Raw genomic sequence first — 22,155 nt, forward strand, 5'->3', positions numbered from 1 at the left:
TGAATGATTGTGGACACTAGAACTAGGTGGATTGAGGGTTTGGGATAGAGGGGTGGATGGGAATGGGGTAAAAGTTGTATTGTGTGGTGGTGGTGGTGGGACAGGGTGTAAAACTGAAGCCGACGGGGAAGTACTCTGAGGGTCTAGGCTGATAAACGGAGGGGGTCTAGGGGGGGTAAATAGCGTGGTCTTTACTGTGGGCGCTGGAGGAGGGCTGACCTCGGGTGGTGGGGAGCATGTCGGACAGGCCCTGCCACGCCGTCACCATCTCGGGGTTCCGCTGGTCCGCAAAGTTCTTCCAGATACGCAACGCCCCGTCATCTAGAGGGAGGGAGGGGGGAGAGGATGTTTGGAGAAAGAAAGGAAGGGGGGTGACAAAGAAGGAAGGAAAAGTAAAGAGAAAAAAAAACAGATATCATACAAGGTTAGAGGTCGCAAACAACTTCCATATTTACACTTGCAGAAACACGTCCCCCCTCTGTGCCCATGAGAGACGAAGCGCGTGCACATGGATTTACATTAACCGCTATGGCCTCGAGCGCATACGTGACCTAAAAGTGCTGAAAGAACACAACAGGAGCACAGTCTATGTCTGTATCCCAAACAGCACCCTATTCCCTACATAGTGCACTACTTTTGACCAGAGCCCTATGGGTGCACTACAGGGAATAGGGTGCTATTTGGGAGGCATCCTATCCCTTAACATGCATCTCTGAACAAAAGAGATAACGGACAAGTTCTTACGTCGGGTCGACACAAAGCAACTGTCAAGCAATTTGACCTCGTCTCTACAGCATCAGGCTTTACAAACTCATATGTACAATACAATGCGCTTGTGCCTCTCCTTCATGCCTGGTACCTTCCCACTGCTTTCAAGCCTACACACACACACACACACACACACACACACACACACATACATACAAATATAATACCATGCTCCTTGCCACTCATTGTACAAAGGCACCGCAAACTAAACTGAAACTAAGTTCAAGGGTTAACAGGGTCTTGTTTCTCTAGTCCTCCTGAACAGACTGCCAAAGAATCCCAGAACGTTCAGTATTGAACCACTTATGTACACTCTTCTCTTCCTAGAAGTAATGACGGATGGTGCTCAACCCTTCACGTCAAGGTAGGGAAGAAGTTCAAATATGGATGTATTCTGAAAGTATTCAGACAGGGCTGCAAACCAGGGTGAATGAATGACCATGTTTAAAATGACAGACAAAACCACATTACTGTATATGACTTTGGAGCCGCAAAGAATTTTAACACAGCCCTGCGATAATTGGTTTCACATGAGAAATAAAGTGAACAGAATGGCGCTCTCCAGCAATTCAACATAATTCTGCCGACTTAATTCCTTTTATAATTATTTAAGACGGCATTTTTCACCCAGGGAACAATGTGTGCGTGTGTGTTCCTGTCTGAGGATGTGAGTCAGGCTTTTGAGGCTTATTAAGACTTCAAGGTCCAGGAGAGAGAAAACATGCACATTTATTTACTGCAAAAGGATGGTGTCCTTGAATTGAGGCAACTGGGGTCTATTTAGTTTCTGCATTTAGTTCGATTGGGTGATGCTGAAGTGATTGACTGCTTTTTTTTTTTTACGTGTGTGTGCTTGCATATGTTTGTGCAAGATAATTGAGTCTGGGTGTATGTGCGAATCTTTGAGATGATCGTATGTGTGTGTATTTATATTATACTTAATATAATAAACGGCGGCAGAATTCCGGCTCGGTGATTCAAACCGGCGACTCTTTGGTTACTGGCCCAACACTCTTTAACCGCTAGGCTACCTGCCTGTGTGTACAGTGTATAGGTGTGTGTGTGTCTGACCTGTAGCAGTAAGCAGCAGGGAGTAGTCATGTCCGTTGAGGTACTCCATAGCTGTGATGCGGGTGTAGCGAGGGTTCCCGTTGTAGAAATAGTCCAACCTCTCTGCCTTCTCCCAGTCCCAGAAACTACAGAACACACTTACACTTCAGTCACTTCCAGCCACTATACATCAAACCAAGTGTCTGTAGCACTGCCAGCTATGTCTCTATGTGTGTCACTGGACTGTCATGGCCCTGATAGGGGACAGGCTTTTCTCAGGGCTGCCACTACAGCATGTGTCTGAATGACCTGGTTCTGATGACTTTCAACTCTTTTCACAGAGATGAACACAAATAACCCACACCATATGGCTTGTTTCCACATATCCAGTCCTCTCAGACCAGCAAACAAACACAGTCAATGGCCACATCTCAAAATGACTTCCATTTCTCATATACTGTAGTGCACCTTGTGTGAATAGTTTCTGAAGGCACTGTTTGTCTCTGGCCAAAGTAGAGCATTATTTACAGGGACAGAATCATATGAGACAGTCAATAATGTGTTTCAAATATAGCTGAGGCGTTGCGCATAGGTCTCTCACCAGATGCTGTCTTTGTCTGCCACGGCGATACAGGGGTTGAAGGGGTGGAACTTGACCACGGAGGGAACGCCAGGGTTACGGTTAATGAAGATCTGGTCGTCCAGACGTGTCACGCCTAGAGGGGGAGAAGACACCAGTCACCAGTAACCAAACAAGAATCAAACACCACACAATCCATATATATTATTTGGCTTCATCAATTAATGAAAATAAGTCTAAAGGTCTATATTTACATGGATGTGTGACTGTGGTATCACGATAGTAAAGATATGTTTGGATGAAAACACTCATGTAACTCCCATAAAGACTGGAACATTTGATAGTGAGAGCCCTATTCAATAGTCCTACAGTCACATTACAATCCTTGTCTAAAGGTCTAGCTCTCGCTACGTAGCCATGACAACCATCACTTGTGTCGTCAAGGTGTCCTTCGGCTATCTGGAATGTCTCTAAGTGGACCGTCAGGAATTTCAGAGAATAAATGCTAATTGAAAAAAATGTCATAAAGTCGTAAAAGAAATACTGGAAGAAAATGTTTTTAATCTAGCCTAGCGAGACCTTGGCAAGACCTTCGCCTCTGGACTTGATCAAAAGCTGAAAAGGGGTTCATTAAAAGCTAGTCTTGTCTGTGTCGTTTTCTCTACCATGCAAAATTCAATACCACGAGTGTGAAACCTTGTATTGTTGCTTTCAGCAAACTCATCACGTATTTCATCACAAATAAAACAGAAAAAAACCCAGACTTCAATCAGTTTCCCCGGCTCTCTTCTTCCCCCGGCTCTCTTCTTCCCCCGGCTCTCTTCTTCCCCCGGCTCTCTTCTTCCCGGTCTCTGTTCCCCCGGCTCTCTTCTTCCCTGTCTCTGTTCCCCGGCTCTCTTCTTCCCTGTCTCTGTTCCCCGGCTCTCTTCTTCCCTGTCTCTGTTCCCCGGCTCTCTTCTTCCCTGTCTCTGTTCCCCGGCTCTCTTCTTCCCTGTCTCTGTTCCCCGGCTCTCTTCTTCCCTGTCTCTGTTCCCCGACTCTCTTCTTCCCTGTCTCTGTTCCCCGGCTCTCTTCTTCCCTGTCTCTGTTCCCCGGCTCTCTTCTTCCCTGTCTCTGTTCCCAGGCTCTCTTCTTCCCTGTCTTTGTTGTCCTCCCTCTTCTCTCCACCACTCTCAACCCTCTATCATTTTTACTCCTCTGTTTCTTTACTCTCCTTTCTCACTCCCTCAGTCTCACTCTCCACCCTCCTACTCCTCCCCTCTCTATTCTTTGTCACCCTCTAACCTACCGGTCTCTCTCGCACTCTAACGTACCCCCTCCCTCCCCCTCTCTTTTCTCGGTCTGTCCATCTCCCCAGAGGCAGGAGAATGAATGAGGGCAGCCCTGATCTTTTAGTCTCTCAACTTAAGAGGATGGCAGAATGGGATGGTTAAAAGGGGAGAGAGCGATGCATGCGTATGTGAGCCTCAGCTCTGACGCCAATGGACTCGTAAGCGCGCACGTGTGTGTGTGTTGTAGGAGCTGGCAGTGACGTGGGAGTGTTAGCCATTCTGTTTGAGCGGGCTCTTGACTTCACAGGGGGAGCTGCGCTGAAGCCTGGGGTCTTTAATGTGTGTGTAGTGTGTGTGTATCATGTGTAGTGTGTGTATAATGTGTATATAATGTGTGTGTGGGTCAGAGACCCGTCTGGCAGAGATTTTGGAACGAGGGGGGGTTTCCAATAGATCCTCGCTCCCCCTCTAGCCTCATATGCATGAGTGTGTGTTTCACTCTTCAAATATCCCCCTGCCACGGTATGCCACGGTATGTGTGACTGAGTGCAGGAGCACATTTGTTTTTCTTCTATACTGTGAGTAAGTGTCTATACAACAGTGACAGCAAATCTACATAGTGTGTGTGTATTTATGTGAACCTATACATAGTGTTTGTGTGTATTTATGTGAACCTATACATAGTGTTTGTGTGTATTTATGTGAACCTATACATAGTGTTTGTGTGTATTTATGTGAACCTATACATAGTGTTTGTGTGTATTTATGTGAACCTATACATAGTGTTTGTGTGTATTTATGTGAACCTATACATAGTGTTTGTGTGTATTTATGTGAACCTATACATAGTGTTTGTGTGTATTTATGTGTAGCTATACATAGTGTTTGTGTGCGTCACCTCTCTGCGTGATACGTTGACTCTGTTTTCGAACGCGGGCGTTCCTCAGGAACCTCCACTCCCTCTCTTTCCTCACCTGGCTCTCCACATCATGCTCTTCTGGGATCTAGAGAGAGAGAGACATGTTTTATTTCTATTAGATTGAATGTCTAAACTGGAAGTGATTACAGAGCTAAGAGAAGAAGACACTTGCTTCCCTTCCCCTCTCTCTCCTCCAGTCATACTCCTTCATGGTATAAAGACAAGAGCTTTGTGCTACTGGGCTAAACGAAGAGGGTTGCTTCTCAGGCTGCTAAGTGTTCCCTCCCACGTTTCAACACTCCCTCATCCTCTTCCTGCCCATCTAACACTCTTATCTCACCCTCTCCTCTCCTTCTGTCATCCCATTCTTTGGAATGATGGGTTAATGAGCTAAATGAAGAGGATCCCCTCTTAGGCTCCAACTGTTAAAAGCTCTATCCTTGCTTGTCCTCTCATCTCTCCTCCCCCTCTCTCCATCCATCCATTATCCCCTCCTTCTCCCTCTCCATCCATCGCCCCTCTTTGAGGGCTGCCTCTCAGGCTGTGTTGAGGGGTTCTCTCCTCCCTCACTCTCATACCCCCCTCTTTCTCTCCATCCATTCATCCCTCTATTTCTGAGGGCTGCCTCTCAGGCTGTGTTGATGGTTTTCTCCATCCCTCAGTCCCTGACAGGGAGAGAATCATTAGTGAGCGTCAATGGCGGTCCTCGGGTGTAACTACAGAGGGCAATGAAGGGATTGAGTTTGAGTGTTTTGGTGTGTGTCTGTGCATGCGTGCATTTCTGTGTAGATGTGTGTTTCTAAGTGGATATGTGTGCATGAGTGTTTCTGTGTGTCTGATGTGCGTGCACACATTTCTATGTAAATGTGTGTGTGTGTGTGTGCGCGCGTGTCCCTGTGTGTATAGCTGTAACCATTAGCATTATGGACAGAGCTGGTAATGTACAGAGAAAGACTGTAATGGAGTGTAATGGTGGAGTGTTGTGAGGCCAGAGTGTTGCTGCTTATTAAGTACATGCCCCACCAGGCTCCCTGCTCTGCCCTCCGAATACTTAACACTAACAGAGCAGCCACACACTCACTGCATCCCAAACGGCACACTATACCCTACGCAGTGCCCTACTTTTGAACAGGGGCCATAGTGCGTTTTATATGGAATAGGGAGCCATTGACTGCTACCGCATGTAGATTTATACGCTGTGGTAATAACCACCAAGCACTCAGTGACAAAACATAGAGAGAGGTGGAGGGAGGGACAGATGGAGGGGGGTGGAGCGAGACAGGGAGAAAAAGGAATGGAAGGGGGGAAGGGAGAGAGAGAGAGAGAGTCGAAGGGTGGAGAGAGAGAGAGAGAGAGAGAGTCGAAGGGTGGAGAGCGAGAGAGAGAGTCGAAGGGTGGAGAGAGAGAGAGAGAGTCGGAGGGTGGAGAGAGAGAGAGAGAGAGTCGGAGGGTGGAGAGAGAGAGTCGGAGGGTGGAGAGAGAGAGAGTCGGAGGGTGGAGAGAGAGAGAGTCGGAGGGTGGAGAGAGAGAGAGTCGGAGGGTGGAGAGAGAGAGTAGGAGGGCTGAGAGAGAGAGTAGGAGAGTTGAGAGAGAGAGTAGGAGGGTTGAAAGAGAGAGTAGGAGGGTTGAGAGAGAGAGTAGGAGGGTTGAGAGAGAGAGTAGGGGGTTGAGAGAGAGTACGAGGGTGGAGAGAAAGAGTAGGAGGGTGGAGAGAAAGAGAGTAGGAGGCTGGAGAGAAAGAGAGTAGGAGGCTGGAGAGAAAGAGAGTAGGAGGGTGGAGAGAAAGATTAGAAGGGTGGAGAGAAAGATTAGAAGGGTGGAGAGAAAGATTAGAAGGGTGGAGAGAAAGATTAGAAGGGTGGAGAGAAAGAGTAGAAGGGTGGAGAGAAAGATTAGAAGGGTGAAGAGAAAGAGTGATTAAGTAAAGGACTCAAGGGAATAGTGTGTGCAAGTCACTGTTTGCTTGTACATCTCTACAGCACTAAGACATTAAGGCCTGTCTCAGTCAGCGCTGATGAGTGTGTGTGTGTGTGTCAAGGTGAGAGGCTGTCATGATGCTGGGTCTCAGCTTGGGCTGCAGGATATGGGCAAATAATCTAATTGGCATGACAACGAATGAAAAAAGCCAGGTAGAGTAGAAGTTGTTGTGACAGTAGGAACCAAAGTGATGGTCAGTTTCCCAGGGGACCCTTATTACATTTAAATGTTACATTCATGGTAAAAAAAATGTTTTTTAAATGCAGCCTCTTGCGATATGGATATCTCAGCCACTAATGTGGGACATTACACACTGACTGTACAATGAACCTGGCTGACAAAGGACGGAAACACACACACACCAAAGGTCTGCTAATGGTTATATACACACACACACCTCGTACTGCTGACACATTGATATGATAACCTGTGTAGACTTTTAGACACAACGGCTCTTTATGGGAGCGTTCCAGAAATTGCAAACGCAGCTTTCTCATTTGTACTTCTGCAAAGTGAATACCTCTCCCTCTCTCTTCCCGCTCTCGTTTTCCTCTCGCTCTCATCCGTCTCATCTCACCCCATCACCCCTTGTTTTTCTTTCCTTCTATTCCATGTCCCCACTTTGTTCCTCCCTCCCTCTCTCTCCTGTTCCTCAAGCCCCTTCTCTCCATCTCTCTTATCCACCTAGTGTCTCTCTCCATCCTTTTCTCTCTCTCTCTCTCTCTCTCTCTCTTTCTGTCTCTCTCTCACCTCCAGACCAGCGGCAGTTTGGCAAAGTCAAGACGAGCTGACAACGTTTCTTTTTCTCTTTCAGAAGATGGAGAGATGAAAGGCGGGTTTTAGAAAGTGTTGGAGGGAGTTTGCGGTTCCCCTAACGGCATTGCCAAGGTGCGTGTGTGTGAGAATGGGAGTGTGTGTGTGAGGACGTTTGTGTGTCGGAGTGAGTGAGTGAGTGTGTGGAGACAGCCATACACATGATTCAGCTGCTTCCTCTGACCATCAAAGGAAGGTCAGGTGCTGTAACAGCCTAAACAGATTCCTTGAACAGCTAGAGACACACTACAGTATTGTGTGTGTGTGTTTAAGAGAGGCGGCGAGAGAGAGAGTGTGTGACAGAGAAAGAGGGATGAAAATAGGGGAGAGAAGTGTAGTACAGTACCTTCATAACAGGCTGAGCAAAGTACTTGGCGCTCCAGTCACACAGCCCTGTAGACAGGTTGGCATTCATGTAGGCCTTGTGACCTCCTGGGTCATCTGCATCATCCCCGGCCTGACACACACACACACACGCAGATAATTACAAAATATTCACATTTTAACACAGTAACACTAATACACACCACCACACTCTCAGAATTCATTATGAAAGATGATTCAAAAATACGTGTCTGGGAGTTCTTTCATAATGAATCAAACAGACTAAAATGAAGCATCTTAATCAAGTTGGATAAAAACATTTCTTCAGAAGCCTTAATTGAGCAATAGAGGTAATTAGCATAAACATATTGTTTAAATGGGATTTCTTCTCAACTACCACATCTTCCTTTACTATAGACTTCGGAAGTCAGTTAAGGAAAGTTGCCATCACTCAAAATGTTCTTAGGTTATTTCTTATGTTTCTCCTTAAGAAACAAGTCAACCAGAAGTGAGATTCTAGAAAATGAAGATGTCAGGGTACCTGTTCAGAGCCGGAGGGCCCCTTGTCGAACATCTTGCGCGTGCGGGGGAACTGGTGGGAGTGGGGGGCCTGTCCGCCCAGCGTGGGGGTGTAGGGGGGTCGCGTGGGGGGCTGTTCACCTCCGCGTATCGGGGGTTTGGGCACCTCGTTGGTCAGACTGGAGCTGCTGGCACTGGGCATGGGGGGAGAACCACTGGGGGAAGAGGGAGGTTAGTGTAGGGGGCAGGAGAGCATTGGTGAGAAAATGAGGATGGTGGAGGATGAGGATGGTGGATGTAGAGTGGTGTGTGTGTTTGTGTGTCTTCTACACCAATAATCCTGGTAGGGTTAAGAATATGAAGATTGTGTGTAATGTGTGTGTGTGTGTGTGTGTGTGTGTATATCCTCACCCTGCCTGGTGGATGTGTGCCCCCTTGCTGGTGGGGCTGGCAGGGGCCGACTGGGTGAGAGAGCCAGAGTCCAGGATCCTCTGGGGCCGAGCGTTCATAGTGGCCTGGGGAGACAGAGAGAGAGACAGGGCCTGAGAGACCGGCGACAGGAGGAGAAGAGAGACGGAGGGAAAAGAGAGAGCAGGAGTACAAAAAGTGAGAAATGATAATAGCCATTTAGAGCTTAATGTAATATCAAACATAAGTAGGCTAAAACATACTTTGTAAGGAAACCTACTGTACTGTGTTCTGTAACTCGAGCAGTTGGGTGAACTTTGACTGTATTTCAACATATTACCCTTTGACAAATGATCTATACAACAACACCAGCAAGACACCTTGAAATCCTCCCGGTACCGCACCCTTCAATAACAGAATCAACGCCAGTATACACTAACAGCTATTCACCAGAGGAGAGTAAAACTCAATTAGGGAAACCTGATGAATAACAGTGAGTTGTTTACAAAAGCCAGAGCAGAGAGAAAAACCTGGTTGGCTTTAGGAGATCCAGTTAACACCAGCAAACAAACACATTCAACCATCTGGAATTGCCTTTTGATTTGATTTCTATGCTAATTGCCAGTAGTAGTAGAGTGTGTGTGTGTGTCTGTGTGTTTAAGAGTTTGCTACTATTACACGTGTGTGTGGGTTGCGGCAGCATCAATTACTCGTGTTTGCAGGCGAGCGCTTCACTAAAACGAAGCATAGAAATGACAGTCGTTATGGATGAGCTGCCACTAATCTGAGGCGCTTCACAAACTGCGGTAGTAAAAGATGAATTAGGTGGGAGAGACCAAGCAATTATCACACCACCACAACAAATAATACACTGCAATGTTCGCAGTGCTAGTTACCACACAAACACGGAAAGCATTTTGGCAAAAATCTCTTAACACACACACATAAACAGACACCATCACATCGAGAGAGAGCTGAGAAGCAGTACTTCTTAGACAGAAATCTTCAAAGGGTAAAATTGATCTCATCTCACACTGGGAGTTTTCGCTAACTGTTAAATCAACACGCTCATATCAACTAAGGAACAATGGAGATATCTGGATTCTCTGCAGAGGGGGAAAGCTATCATTATTAAACAGCACAGCAAGAGGAAGAAGGGGAGGGGAGAGAAAAGCAAAAGGAGGAAGATGTGAAACTTGTCATTTTATCACAATCAGTAAGAGCTGGTGAAGTCAGTCTGACAGCGTAAGAAATTGAATAACCGGTATGTCATTTCCCATGCAACACACAGTCATCAGGATTATTGCATGGTAGACAATAGGTTATCATTACCCCACAGACTAGGCTTCCTGCTTAGTGCAAAACATACAATTGTTGAGTAATTGTGTCCCCTAATTGAATGGTATAAAGTGCTTGGTTCGAACCGGCGCGGTCCACCATTGGTGCATAGTCATCATCGACGCATGGAAAACAACATGCGTATCGTTCTCCAATACGTTTCCCAGCATAATGGACGCAGAACATTAAATACAATTGTTGCGTAATTGTGTCCCATCATTGCATGGCATTAAGTGCCTGGCTGGTTCAAACCAACTCGTTCCACCACCAGTGGGTACATAGTCATCTTCGCCATAGACAACGCCTCCTAACGTAATGTATGCAAAACATGACACATTGTGGCATAATTGTATTCTGTTGAGTTCTTCGTTCGAACAGACGCGTCGCGTCCTGTTTCGCCACCGGTGCGCTTAACGGAGACGCCAACGAGGTGCTGTGGAACATCCTGTCACCCCCTCTACTTACTTACTTCCCTTACTTACTCATCACTTCCTAAAGCCATGCTAACAAAATACACAAAGCAAGAGAGATGCTGAAGAGTATATAAACCCTGTTGTCACAACGGGCTTCCCGGTGGGCTAGGAGACCTGAAACCCAACTGCTCCTGCAGCAGACAAAGTTAACAGCATCTACGTCCCAAATGGCACCCTATCCCCTATTTGGTGCACTACTGGGCCCTGGTGAAAAGTAGTGCACTGTGTAGGGTACCATTTGGGACACACAGCCAGCCAGTATCTCTACACTTGTGAGTGTTGAATTATTCAAAGGGGGGATTTAAATGGTCTGTGGGCGCACACAAGAACAGAACACCTCCCTGATCAACGATAATAGCCCCATGAAGCAGCCTCAAAGTGAGGTGTGATTGGTTGGAAGGGGTGGTGGTCTGATGCAAGAAGCAATCTGATTGATGGAGGCAGTACCGAGGGGAAGGGATTGTGGAAGTGAGAGCGGTGATTTTCTGCTGAGTAAGGCAGTAAGGCCCAGAGATTGTGGGTTGAGAAGAGTGATCATGATCTCATGCAGTTGGTTTTAGAGCTTTTTCTACCAGTGTCTCCCCGAATGTGCAAAACCTGGTCCTAGATCAGTTTATGCTCTCTTTCTAACTCGTACTGTTGGTCCGTAGAAGTTGGCACAAGAGAAAACCAAAAAGGGCCATTCACTAGGAACCAAACAGAAGCAAACGAGCTGAAACGGGAAGGGACCTACCTGAACTTGTGCAATAAGAAACCCTGTTGCAAGCTAACATTCACCCACAACACCCCGGGACAACGGATCTTAGAATGTGAGAGAATAGCACAGACTCGCTTACAAATCCTAAATCCTACAATCTTATCACCACAAAGTATGGACCACATACAAAAATATAACAAGTTAACCTTTAGGCTTAAACCTCTTAATAAGGGGTGGCAGGTAGCCTAGTGGTTAGAGTGTTGGGCCAGTAACCGAATGGTTGCTGGATCAAATCCCCGAGCTGACAAGGTAAAAATCTGTCGTTCTGCCCCTGAGCAAGGCAGTTAACCCACTGTTCCCCGGGCGCCGAAGATGTGGCTGACGAAAAAGGCAGCCCTCCACACCTCTCTGATTCAGAGGGGTTGGGTTAAATGCGGAAGACACATTTCAGTTGAAGGCATTCAGTTGTACCCCCTTTTCCCCCATGAAAAATGCATTAAAATGTTAATTTGGAGAACAAAGAAGCTGCATGCGTTTCACACTTCCATCCTCCTTGGCATCTGGCAACTACGCGCTAAAAATCCTAATTAAAACACAATTGGATTTTCTCGGTTGGACACTTAAACCAATGAGAGCATTTCTCTGCTTGTCAAGGGAAGGCTGTCGAGAGCTCTGGCTTTAACAGACGTGGGCTGCACCAAACTGTTACACACTCCAGTCAATATTGTGTTTAGCGCGAGACACTGAATACCTGGATTGACACTTGTTTTTAAGTGTGTGTGTGTGTGTGTGTGTGTGTGTGTGTGAAGGTGTGGGTAGACCCTCTTTGTTCTTTCCTTTGAAGTGTTGCCAGGCTGAAGAGTGTGTGAGGACTTGGTAAGTAAGGATACAGATGGTAATACAGCGTCCAATGGAATGCCCACTTGCAGGTTCTGTCTCGACAATGCAACAATAAGAAAAAATGACGATAAGAATATGAACATAAAGTCAACGTCTCAGTGGAATAGAATGTGCTGCGTAAGCACAATACAGGAAGGCACAATTTACTGTCCAATATTTGTTTGTGTCTAAACATCGCAGACATCGTTTAAGTCTCCTCCATCTCATTTGCTTGTTCATTAACTTTCTTTTCACCAGGTAAGTTGTTAGAGAAAACCAACTCTACGGCAACAATCATTTACAGGTTAAATCAGTCAATTTGAATCTGGGGCAGAATGTATTGTGAGGGAGCGGTGGTGGTGGTGGTGGAACGTAGGAAAGAAAACCTTTGGGAGATGAAACACCACTGCAATAGAGAGATGATGATAAGAGAGATGATAGTTCCTCCCAAGCTCATCTACAGATGGATCAAAAGAGCAGGAAACAACAGAGATTTGCATCCCCAATGGCACCCTATTCCCTACGTCGTGCACTACTTCAATCGGGGGTCATTTTGGGACACATCCAGAGATTCACAGGGATTTCCACCTGGGCTTCCCCTGTCTCTGTCTCAGAGAAGAGTTGCACAGGACTGTGGATTGTGTTGAGGAGAAAGAGTACACCGGAGATGATAAATGTACAAGCCACGATGTTATCATGGTCAAATGCCCTTTCCTGAGACTGCAGCAGTGGCCCATATTGTATATATTTTATTTTTAAAATACTGCGGCATCATACATTAGTCCATTGCAATGTTTCATACATTAGAGTCTGTTGCAGTGCCTCAAACATTAGAGTCTATTGAAATGTAATATCTAATAAGTCCTGTTGTTTTTTTACGGGGCTTCAGTGGGAAGCCCTAAAGCTGAGATGAACAGCTCTGGGGACTGCGAGGAACTGAGACTGCAGCAGTGACCCATAATGTATATTTCAAAAAATACTGCGGCATCATACATTAGAGTCTATTGCAATGTTTCATACATTAGAGTCTATTGCAATGTTTCATACATTAGAGTCTATTGCAATGTTTCATACATTAGAGTCTATTGCAATGTTTCATACATTAGAGTCTATTGCAATGTTTCATACATTAGAGTCTATTGCAATGTTTCATACATTAGAGTCTATTGCAATGTTTCATACATTAGGGTCTATTGCAATGTTTCATACATTAGGGTCTATTGCAATGTTTCATACATTAGAGTCTATTGCAATGTTTCATACATTAGAGTCTATTGCAATGTTTCATACATTAGAGTCTATTGCAATGTTTCATACATTAGTCATTGCAACGTTTCATACATTAGAGTCTCTTGCAATGTTTCATACATTTTTCTCTTGCAATGTTTCATACATTATTCTATGGCAATGTTTCATACAGAGTCATTGCAACGTTTCATACATTATTCTCTTGTAATGTTTCATACATTATTCTCTTGCAATGTTACTTACAAAAGTCTGTTGCAGTGCTTAAAACAGAGTCTGTTGCAATGTAATATCTAATAAGTCATGTTGTTTTTTACGGGGCTTCAGTGGGAAGCCCTAAAGCTGAGATGAACAGCTCTGGGGACTGCGAGGAACTGATGGTGTCAGCAGCAGGAAATACAAGGGCTCTCTCCAGCGCCAGGGGCCAACAGTGGTTATTACACCTTCTTAAGTAACAGCAGGCTTCTCCTCTGCAGTGGCTGGCCTGGGGGAGTCGTTTCGCCTTAATTGCATTTGCACAAAAGTAATGGTCTCGAGGTGGGGAAAATGCCAGGGAAGAGGGAGAGTGTATGTGAGTGTGTGTGTGTGTGTGTGTAAGAACAAGAGAGTGTGTGTGTATGAAACTACATGACCTTTTCAAGGCATAAAACACACCTAAAGAAAACCAAACAGACACACAGCAGAAGGAGAGAGAACAGTGTGTATGTTTAGTACCTTGTAGGCGATGCTGTTGAGGACCTTCATGGCCAAGTCGGACACCTCTGGGAACGGGTCGGCCGCCAGGTGCAGGAGAACCCTCCAGATCTGTGTGTAAACGCTGTTGAACGACACCCCTGCAACGACACACAGCATGATTAACCATATACATAATTATCCAGCATTCACAGACGTGACTTACCGTTAATACACACAGGCACACAGCATCAATTACAATCAATACACACACACATTACCATTTCACATAATGACCCAACAGTGTGAACACCATCAATATACATTAGCGAACATCTACATTCTGTCTCCCATTCTCAACAAGCACGTAAACACAGCATGATTAGCATCAATATTTGATTAGCAACCATCAATAAGAGAGCCAACCTTCTCACCATCTCATTTTCTCACGTACACAGCATGATTTCCATAAACACTCAACAATCTCTCTCTCTCTCGCACAAACACAACATGCTTAGCGATCACACTCAACCACTGAATTCTCCATCATCATCATCATCATCGCATACAAACGCTAACATCCAATTGATGCTAATCACCTGTCATCTAACATCCAAAAACATCCACACTGACTGGCCGTTGTCTCACTTCTCCTTCACTCAGTCATCTGCTGAGGTGCTGGAGCCAACATGGCCGCCGTGTCAGGTAATGCAACTCATTAATCAACACACACAATGAAGGCAGCTGGCTTCTGCAACATTGCTGATTGTGAGAGGAACATGACTGCCAATTGTCATCATCATGCGGAATAGGAATGAGCAAGTGCTCTGCTATTGTCTCTTTTACCTACCGAGGGCGACAGGTCTGTGTGTTTGTGTATCAGAGAAAGTGTGTGTGTTCACTTTGGCGATTATTCCCTCCCTTCCCACCCAGGACTATCTCCCCCCTCCAACTTTTATTTATCCATTTTCTTTCTCTCCTGTCGTCCTCTCTGCGGTGTCATCCCTCATTCCAAGCTGTCACTCAACCTGACAGAACACTGCAGTGCCGCTGAGCTGAGTTCGAGAGAGACGGTCACTCACCGGGCTTGGCCACGAAGGAGCTGTCAACATCAGTTTGTTTTGCTCCGGGCCTAAACCTGCCTGTCACCTTTCTCTTTGTATTAGGAGTGCCCCCCTCTTCTTGTAGTTCATTATTTTGGCACATTGACTCTCACTTTGCAAGGAACACAGCACTCCCTCTATCTAGTTTCCATGCTTTCTCCCTCTGTCTGATGCAATCTTCTGTTCGTCTCGACGGCCGGCAGTGAAGGTATCCAGCTGTTAATGCCCTTCTCCCTCTCCCCAGCACTTCACACTTGTAGACAGAGAACAGAATGAAAAGTGTCCTTAGGGAGTTGTCACTTCATACTGAGGGTAAGAGAGGACACTGTCTTAACCCCTAGACAGGACACACTCATCCTCCTCCAGAGGCTGTAGAATGAGGGACATGTGAGGGGAGGCGTGGCAGGCTATCACAAACTGTTGCGGCTAGCCAGTGCATTTCATAGACACACTGCGTGTGAAAATGCGTGGAGGCACATGTCGCAGCAAAAATCGGGAGCTCTGGTTAATAGTACTGCAGCAGATTGTAGTGTAGGCCGAGAGGGGGGTGAGAGCTGGAGGGGGAGAGCGGGGAGAGACAGGAAAGAGTACATGCGAGAGAGATAGCAAAGGGGGGTAAGCAAGAGTGGAAGCATGAGAAAGAGAGAGAAAGAGAGCACGGGGAAAGAGGGAGCGAGAAAGCAAGCCAGCAATCAGGCAAGAGAGAGAGAGCAAGGGAAAAAGCGAGTGTGTGTAAGCGGGAGCGGGTAAGCGAGGTAAAGAGGTGATTAGGTTCTAGCCCGGGGGCATGAATGTGATTAGGTGCTGCGGTAAACAGCCCTGGTGATGAATGTGAAATACCGTTTCCCCTCCATTTAAACAGGGAAATACTTCAGTTTTCACTGGCATAGACACATTATCACCACAGCACCCTACACAGTTCAACATGAGAGTGTGACTACAAATCATTCCCAGGCTGAATTGTCTTCAGCTAGGCCTGGTATGAGGACCTTTGCAACATGTGCACAATTTTACAACCATGTTAAATCCTAAACAATATTTCTCACGACAACAGCTACATTTGGAGCTTCCCCTGCAGTATCCTGACAAGACAGAAAAATGTCTCAAAGGTCATCCGTTAATGCATATTTAACACCCAATCCAATATAAGTCTTGGTCAGCCTCTGTAAGCTACATTTCCTTCATTCAAACACGAGCATCTTAAATGCACTGCCACAGGGAGAAGCTGAGCCAAGTTCTTGCTGTGGCCAAACAGAAATGTCAGGGAGGATATCAGAACGCCTTAGAGTAGGTAAGTGTGCTCTGGGTGGTATTTTGCTGTGTAAGACATTATCATTTTTAAGGCCAGATTCAATAAGCGTTTCCAACTTATTTTCTGGAGGGAATAGAATCTCCTGTTTCTGTAGCGTGAGGCAGCTTGCTGTACAAGTACACTCCCTGGACAGGAAGCTAGTCTCTCTCAGGGCCTTAAAGAGGTAGCTCACCCAAAATTCAAAGTCCATATTCTGTGTCATCTGTTGTGTTGATTTGGGAGTGAACTGTCCCTTTACGAAGAGCACTTCTATCAACAACCAGGTATTGCCCAATCAATTCTATATTGTGTGTGACTGACCAGAGTTAGCTAACACAACCCAATTGTGCTCCTGCAACATGGCCAGGCTCCCAAACAAGTGACATATCTAAATGTTTAGGCATCGAGTCAGCACTATTGCTAAACCCTCTATGGTACAGCCCCATGGTGTTTGTTTATGTATGCCATGTCATGAGCTGCTAGCTGGGTCAGAATCAAGCACATAGGGAGGTAAGGACAATGGAAATAGAATGACTAATAATATTCTATGGCAAGAAGCTAAACTGGACACAGCATAGTGGGCGAGGGGCCAATTTCATACTCAACCTGTTTAGAATGAATCAGACCCCTTGGCGGTGTTCGAGACCCCAGTGCAGCTTGGGAAGGGTTTAGATAGAGGCTGAATGAACGCTAAACGCACCGGTTAAAAGGTTAAAAGGGTAGCGACAGAAACATCTACCAAAATGTGAATTTGATATACAAAAATATATTTGATATCCATTTCCTGGTAGTTTATTCGTCAGACTTGTAATGTGCATGCCACTGTGTCCACTGTGTCCTGAAAAGACCCATAGCTGTGGCTGTGTTGGACTTGGCCAATCAGGGCTTCCTGTGGGAGTTGATTAATACGGGATTATTTGATGAATCTGAGTTAACGTAGCGGTGTGTTCCCATGGGTCAGTGGTGCACTGGAGGGATTTATGGAAGTGGGGAAGCGTGTGTAGTGTACTTAGTACTCGACTCACGCCACCCCTCTGTTTGTGTGTGTGTGTGCACGTTGTAGCCGTGTCCTCGTATTTTGGAGCAGCGTTTCCCAACTCTGGTCCTCCTGTACCCCCAACAGTACACATTTTCATTGTAGCCCAGACAACACACCTGACTCAACTTGTCGACTAGTCATCAGGCCCTTAATGAGTTGAATCAGGCAAGTTTGACCGGGGCTACAACTAAAATATGTACTTTTGGGGGGGCTGGAGTTGGGAACCACTGTTTTGGAGTACTTGGTCAAATACAATGGCAGTTGGTGTGTGAAGTGGGCATTTCTCAAACTGGCAACAGAGGGTAGGGAATCCCCATCTCTCTCCTTCGTGTTGTTGGTGAGTTAATGCTTTTTCTCCACACACACAAACTGAGTGTCAGGACGCATCAAGGCCTCTGCCAATCACCACAGCATAGGGGAAACGGAGCGGGGCCAGCCCTCAGTGAGACCAGGAAAAGCACTCTGTCTTTTGGAGCCAGGGGCACCCTCGTGAGTTGAACAGTAGAGGATGGTAGGTTGAGAACAAGTCTTACCTACGGGTATGAGGGCATTGAAGCAGGAGAAAGGGAAAAGTATAGGAAGGCAGGGCTCCAGACTGTGACCGCTTAGTCACATTTTGACTTGGCTGTGCAAGTTAAAAAAATGTATTGGTTGCATCGGCACGAGCTGAACATTCATTACAAGGTCAACTCACTCAAGGTTCAAAACGTCCTATTTTTCTGGTGGCTAAAGCCATGATTTGGTCATTATCCTCAAGATTCCTGTAATGAAAGTGTCTGCCCAGCCCCTGTAACTGCTTCGCTGGTGCCTGCTGTGACACGCGAGCCACACGCTCTCCCCCCTCTGATTGTATAACATGTAAAAATACAACTGTGGGAAACAACAACTGTTGAAGAGAGGATGTTCTCAGCTTTCTGGGGTATACTCTTTATATTGAGGTCAATAGCAAATACTTCACAACCAAGATATTTTATACTGAACAAAAATATCATCTCAACATGTAAAGCGTTGGTACCATGTTTCATGTTTCATGAGCTGAAATAAAAGATCCCAGAAATGTTCCATACACACAAGAAGCGTATTTCTCTCAAATGTTGTGCACACATTTGTTTACATCCCTGTCAGTGAGTATTTCTCCTTTGCCAAGATAATCCATCCACCTGACAGGTGTGGCATATCAAGAAGACGATTAAACAGCATGATCATTACACATAGACGTCTCAAGTTTTGAGGGAGTGTGCAATTGTCATGCTGACTGCAGGAAAGTCCACCATAGCTGTTTCCAGATAATTGAATGTATGTTTCTCTACCATAAGCAGTCTCCAACGTTGTTTTAGAGAATTTGGCAATACGTCCAACCAAGCCTCACAACCGCAGACCACGTGTAACCACGCCAGCCCAGGACCTCCACATCTGACTTCTTCACCTAGGGGATTGTCTGAGACCAGCCACTGGGACAGCTGATGATACTGAGGATAATTTCTGTCTGCAATAAAGCACTTTTGTGTGGAAAAAATCATTCTGATTGGCTGGGCCTGGCTCCCAAGTGGGTGTGCCTATGCACCTGCCCTGTCATGTGAAATCCATAGATTTGGGCCTAATACATTTATTTTAATTGACTGATTTCCTTATATGAACTAACTCAGTAAAATAGTTGAAATTGTTGCATGTTGTGTTTATATTATTGTTCAGTATATGTCTTTGAGATAAACAGAGTGCTTGAAATGTGCATCAGCCATTGCCCGTGCATGGGGTAGTAGGCTACAAACTGCAACGTTTCTTTAGGACATTACATTCAGATTAATGCATGACTACGAGCAGTGAGTATTATACATAGTGTTACCAATCTAGCTAATGTTTTTTGAGTTTTAGCCCCAAATAAATTTGCCTTTGATATTAATGCAAAAAAAGGATTCCGGCAAATTAATCTCTATTGAACAAAAGAAGTCAGAACATTCTGGAGCCCGATTTTAACAGTAACAGATAAGGTGATTACTATTTCTGTTCTATTGCTTGAAGCCTTGGAAAGGAATGGTGCAACCAAATCATGGGCTTGTTCCACCAACAGAAAGAGAGTATCACCAGACTAAAATGTTAATCTGGAGCCCTGAAAGAGGCCAATTGTAAATTCCACTTAAGTAAAATGTTTGGTCTCCCATTGACATCAATACATGACTAAGTGAACATTTGACTTAAGTGGTAGTTACTACAACCCCTTACTACTGAGAGGAACAAGAGGTGATTTGGAATAAAGGAGAGGAGTAGAACTGTAAGACTAGGGTGGTAAGGGTAGTTAGTGTAGGTCAGTGGTAAGGGTAGTTAGTGTAGGTCAGTGGTAAGGGTAGTTAGTGTAGGTCAGTGGTAAGGGTAGTGTTCGCTCAGTGGTAAGGGTAGTGCAGGTCAGTAGTTTTCCTACCTATGAGGGAGTTGAGGGAAGAGTAGGAGGAGACTCGTCTCATCTTGTCGATGGTCTCAAAGGAGAGGATGTACTCGTCGTTGTCAGGGCTACCAAGGGTGCTACTGGCACTGCTGCTGGTGCTCAGGTTACCTGGTGAGAACGTCACCGGACCACCTAGACATACAAATGACAGAATAGTAGTTACACAACAGAATCACTATACCCTGAAATATACCATATTATACCAGAATAACAATGCCCCGAAATATACCATATTACACCAGAATAACAATACCCTGAAATATACCATATTATACCAGAATAACAATACCCCGAAATATACCACATTATACCAGAATAACAATACCCCGAAATATACCATATTATACCAGAATAACAATACCCTGAAATATCCCACATTATACCAGAATAATTATACCCTGAAATATCCCACATTATACCAGAATAATTATACCCTGAAATATCCCATATTATACCTGAATAACAATACCCTGAAATATACCATATTATACCAGAATAACAATACCATGAAATATACCATATTATACCTGAATAACAATACCCTGAAATATACCATATTATACCAGAATAACAATACCCTGAAATATACCATATTATACCTGAATAACAATACCCTGAAATATACCATATTATACCAGAATAACTATACCCTGAAATATACCACATTATACCAGAATAACAATACCATGAAATATACCATATTATACCTGAATAACTAACTATACCATGAAATATACCACATTATACCAGAATAACTATACCTTGAAGTAACAGTATCAAATGGAGCGTGTAAATAAAGTACTTGTTCTGCTCTGATTGTTTGATTTTGTGTGACTGAAGGTAAAGTGAAGTGTCAACTTATTACTAGCCCCCCCTCTCCCATCTCCCTCTAGCTAGAAAACTAGAAACTACAAGCTATTGACTGGACCTTCCATTCAATCTCCCCAGCCTATTCTAACTGTCCGCCCGAGTCATCACACTCTATAACTCTACACAACTTCCCATTATCATCGGCTGACTCACACAAAATGGCCGCCATATATCCCTGTAACAGAGTGCATATTGAGATGGGGATTGGGAGTAGGCAAGGAAGGCTAAAAGGTTTGTCATGGCTGTTGGTGACAAGCATCGCTGCCAGTTAGAATGAGTGGACGATGTGGATTCAGAGAGGCTGTAAGCGGTAAGCTAACGTGCTAGCGGCTAGTATTACTCAGCGTGGCTATATTGCCTTTTGGCTTCAGCAAGAATGAGCTGACACCTGAGTCAGTCAGTACTGCGGGGGCTGAGAGGGGGTCAAGAGTGTAATCCTCCATTAATGCTGTGGGTGTATGATGGACATAGGCTCTCAAACTGTGTTTGTTTTGTGTGTGCAAGCAGAGCAAGACAGCCCCCCCCCCCCACCCACGCTAAACCCTAGCGTCAGTGTGGTAAGCCCGAGGAGAATTATCTTCTCTGTTGTGACTTTGCCATCATGACTATGATGACGATTCATCAAATCCCCTCAAGTAATTATTTGGGAAAGAAGAGAGGCAGTCAGAGGGAAGAGAAAAGTCTCTACCCTTAAGTCGCTTTCATTCTCTCCATCTCCCCCTTCACAGTATATAACCACATTAATCTCTCCATGTCTCTTTTTTTCAGTTCTCTCTCTCGCCTGCCTCAATGTCATCCTCCCCATTTCTCTCTCCTACCCTCTTCGTTGAGGTTGAGGTTCTGCAGGCTCTTGTTGAGGTTGCGTGCGGTGGTGGCAGCTCTGATGTTGGTGTAGGAATTGACTGAACGCAGCCGCGGGATGGCCGGGCTGTCGCGCACTGGAGTCAGGTTACAGGGCTCTGTACACAGGCACACACAGGGGAAGGTCAATTAACCCATTCATTTGGCACTAAATGGAATACAGTAGCGACATGACAGTCAATATGAGAATAGGTAATAAAGGTCATTTTAAATATTGATGTGCTCTATCAAAACATGCTGCATATTTCATTCAAACTCCCTCAGATCCCTAAACCCCATTTCACATGTACAGTAGTTAGTGTCTGGGACAAGTCTAAGTGGACCAGTGTGCTTTAAAACAATACACATCAATGACTTCCTATTGCAATGATTATGACAGAGGTTGGAAGTGAGTGTATGTGGTGTGTGTGTGTGTGTGTGTGTGTACCTAAGGTGTTGGCAGGTGAGGGTACAGGGTAGTTCTTCTCCTCCTCCATGAACTGCAGGGCCACGGTGCAGAAGTTACTCTCGTACTGAACCACCAGGTGACTCAGAGCCACCACCAGCTCCTGAAGAACACACCGCCACCACACAGTCAGCCAGAACCCAACACACACACGGTCAAAACCTAGTACACCA

The 22,155-nt window shown here is 45.3% G+C and overlaps 1 protein-coding gene across 7 annotated transcripts in view; it reads right to left on the reverse strand.

The window, feature by feature from the left end:
- Positions 1 to 22,155, reverse strand: part of LOC139370449 (regulatory-associated protein of mTOR-like) — a 182,595-nt gene that overhangs the window by 17,072 nt on the left and 143,368 nt on the right. For 2 of the 7 annotated variants that reach the window (XR_011627137.1, XM_071109924.1), the window contains exons 19-29: positions 21,965 to 22,085; positions 21,495 to 21,635; positions 19,783 to 19,938; positions 13,976 to 14,094; positions 8,633 to 8,763; positions 8,244 to 8,436; positions 7,725 to 7,835; positions 4,568 to 4,673; positions 2,420 to 2,534; positions 1,840 to 1,964; positions 196 to 321 (exon numbers count right to left, since the gene is read on the reverse strand). Coding sequence is in view for 6 of the 7 variants with exons in the window: in XM_071109924.1 (XP_070966025.1) it covers positions 196 to 321; positions 1,840 to 1,964; positions 2,420 to 2,534; positions 4,568 to 4,673; positions 7,725 to 7,835; positions 8,244 to 8,436; positions 8,633 to 8,763; positions 13,976 to 14,094; positions 19,783 to 19,938; positions 21,495 to 21,635; positions 21,965 to 22,085 (1,444 nt within the window). In the remaining variant the exon portion in view is untranslated. The remainder of the gene's footprint in view (positions 1 to 195; positions 322 to 1,839; positions 1,965 to 2,419; positions 2,535 to 4,567; positions 4,674 to 7,724; positions 7,836 to 8,243; positions 8,437 to 8,632; positions 8,764 to 13,975; positions 14,095 to 19,782; positions 19,939 to 21,494; positions 21,636 to 21,964; positions 22,086 to 22,155) is intronic. The other 5 variants (XM_071109926.1, XM_071109928.1, XM_071109929.1 and 2 more) reach the window with 3 other exon arrangements.

This window comes from Oncorhynchus clarkii, chromosome 17 (genome assembly GCF_045791955.1).
Source record: "Oncorhynchus clarkii lewisi isolate Uvic-CL-2024 chromosome 17, UVic_Ocla_1.0, whole genome shotgun sequence".
Classification (NCBI taxonomy): Eukaryota; Metazoa; Chordata; class Actinopteri; order Salmoniformes; family Salmonidae; genus Oncorhynchus; species Oncorhynchus clarkii.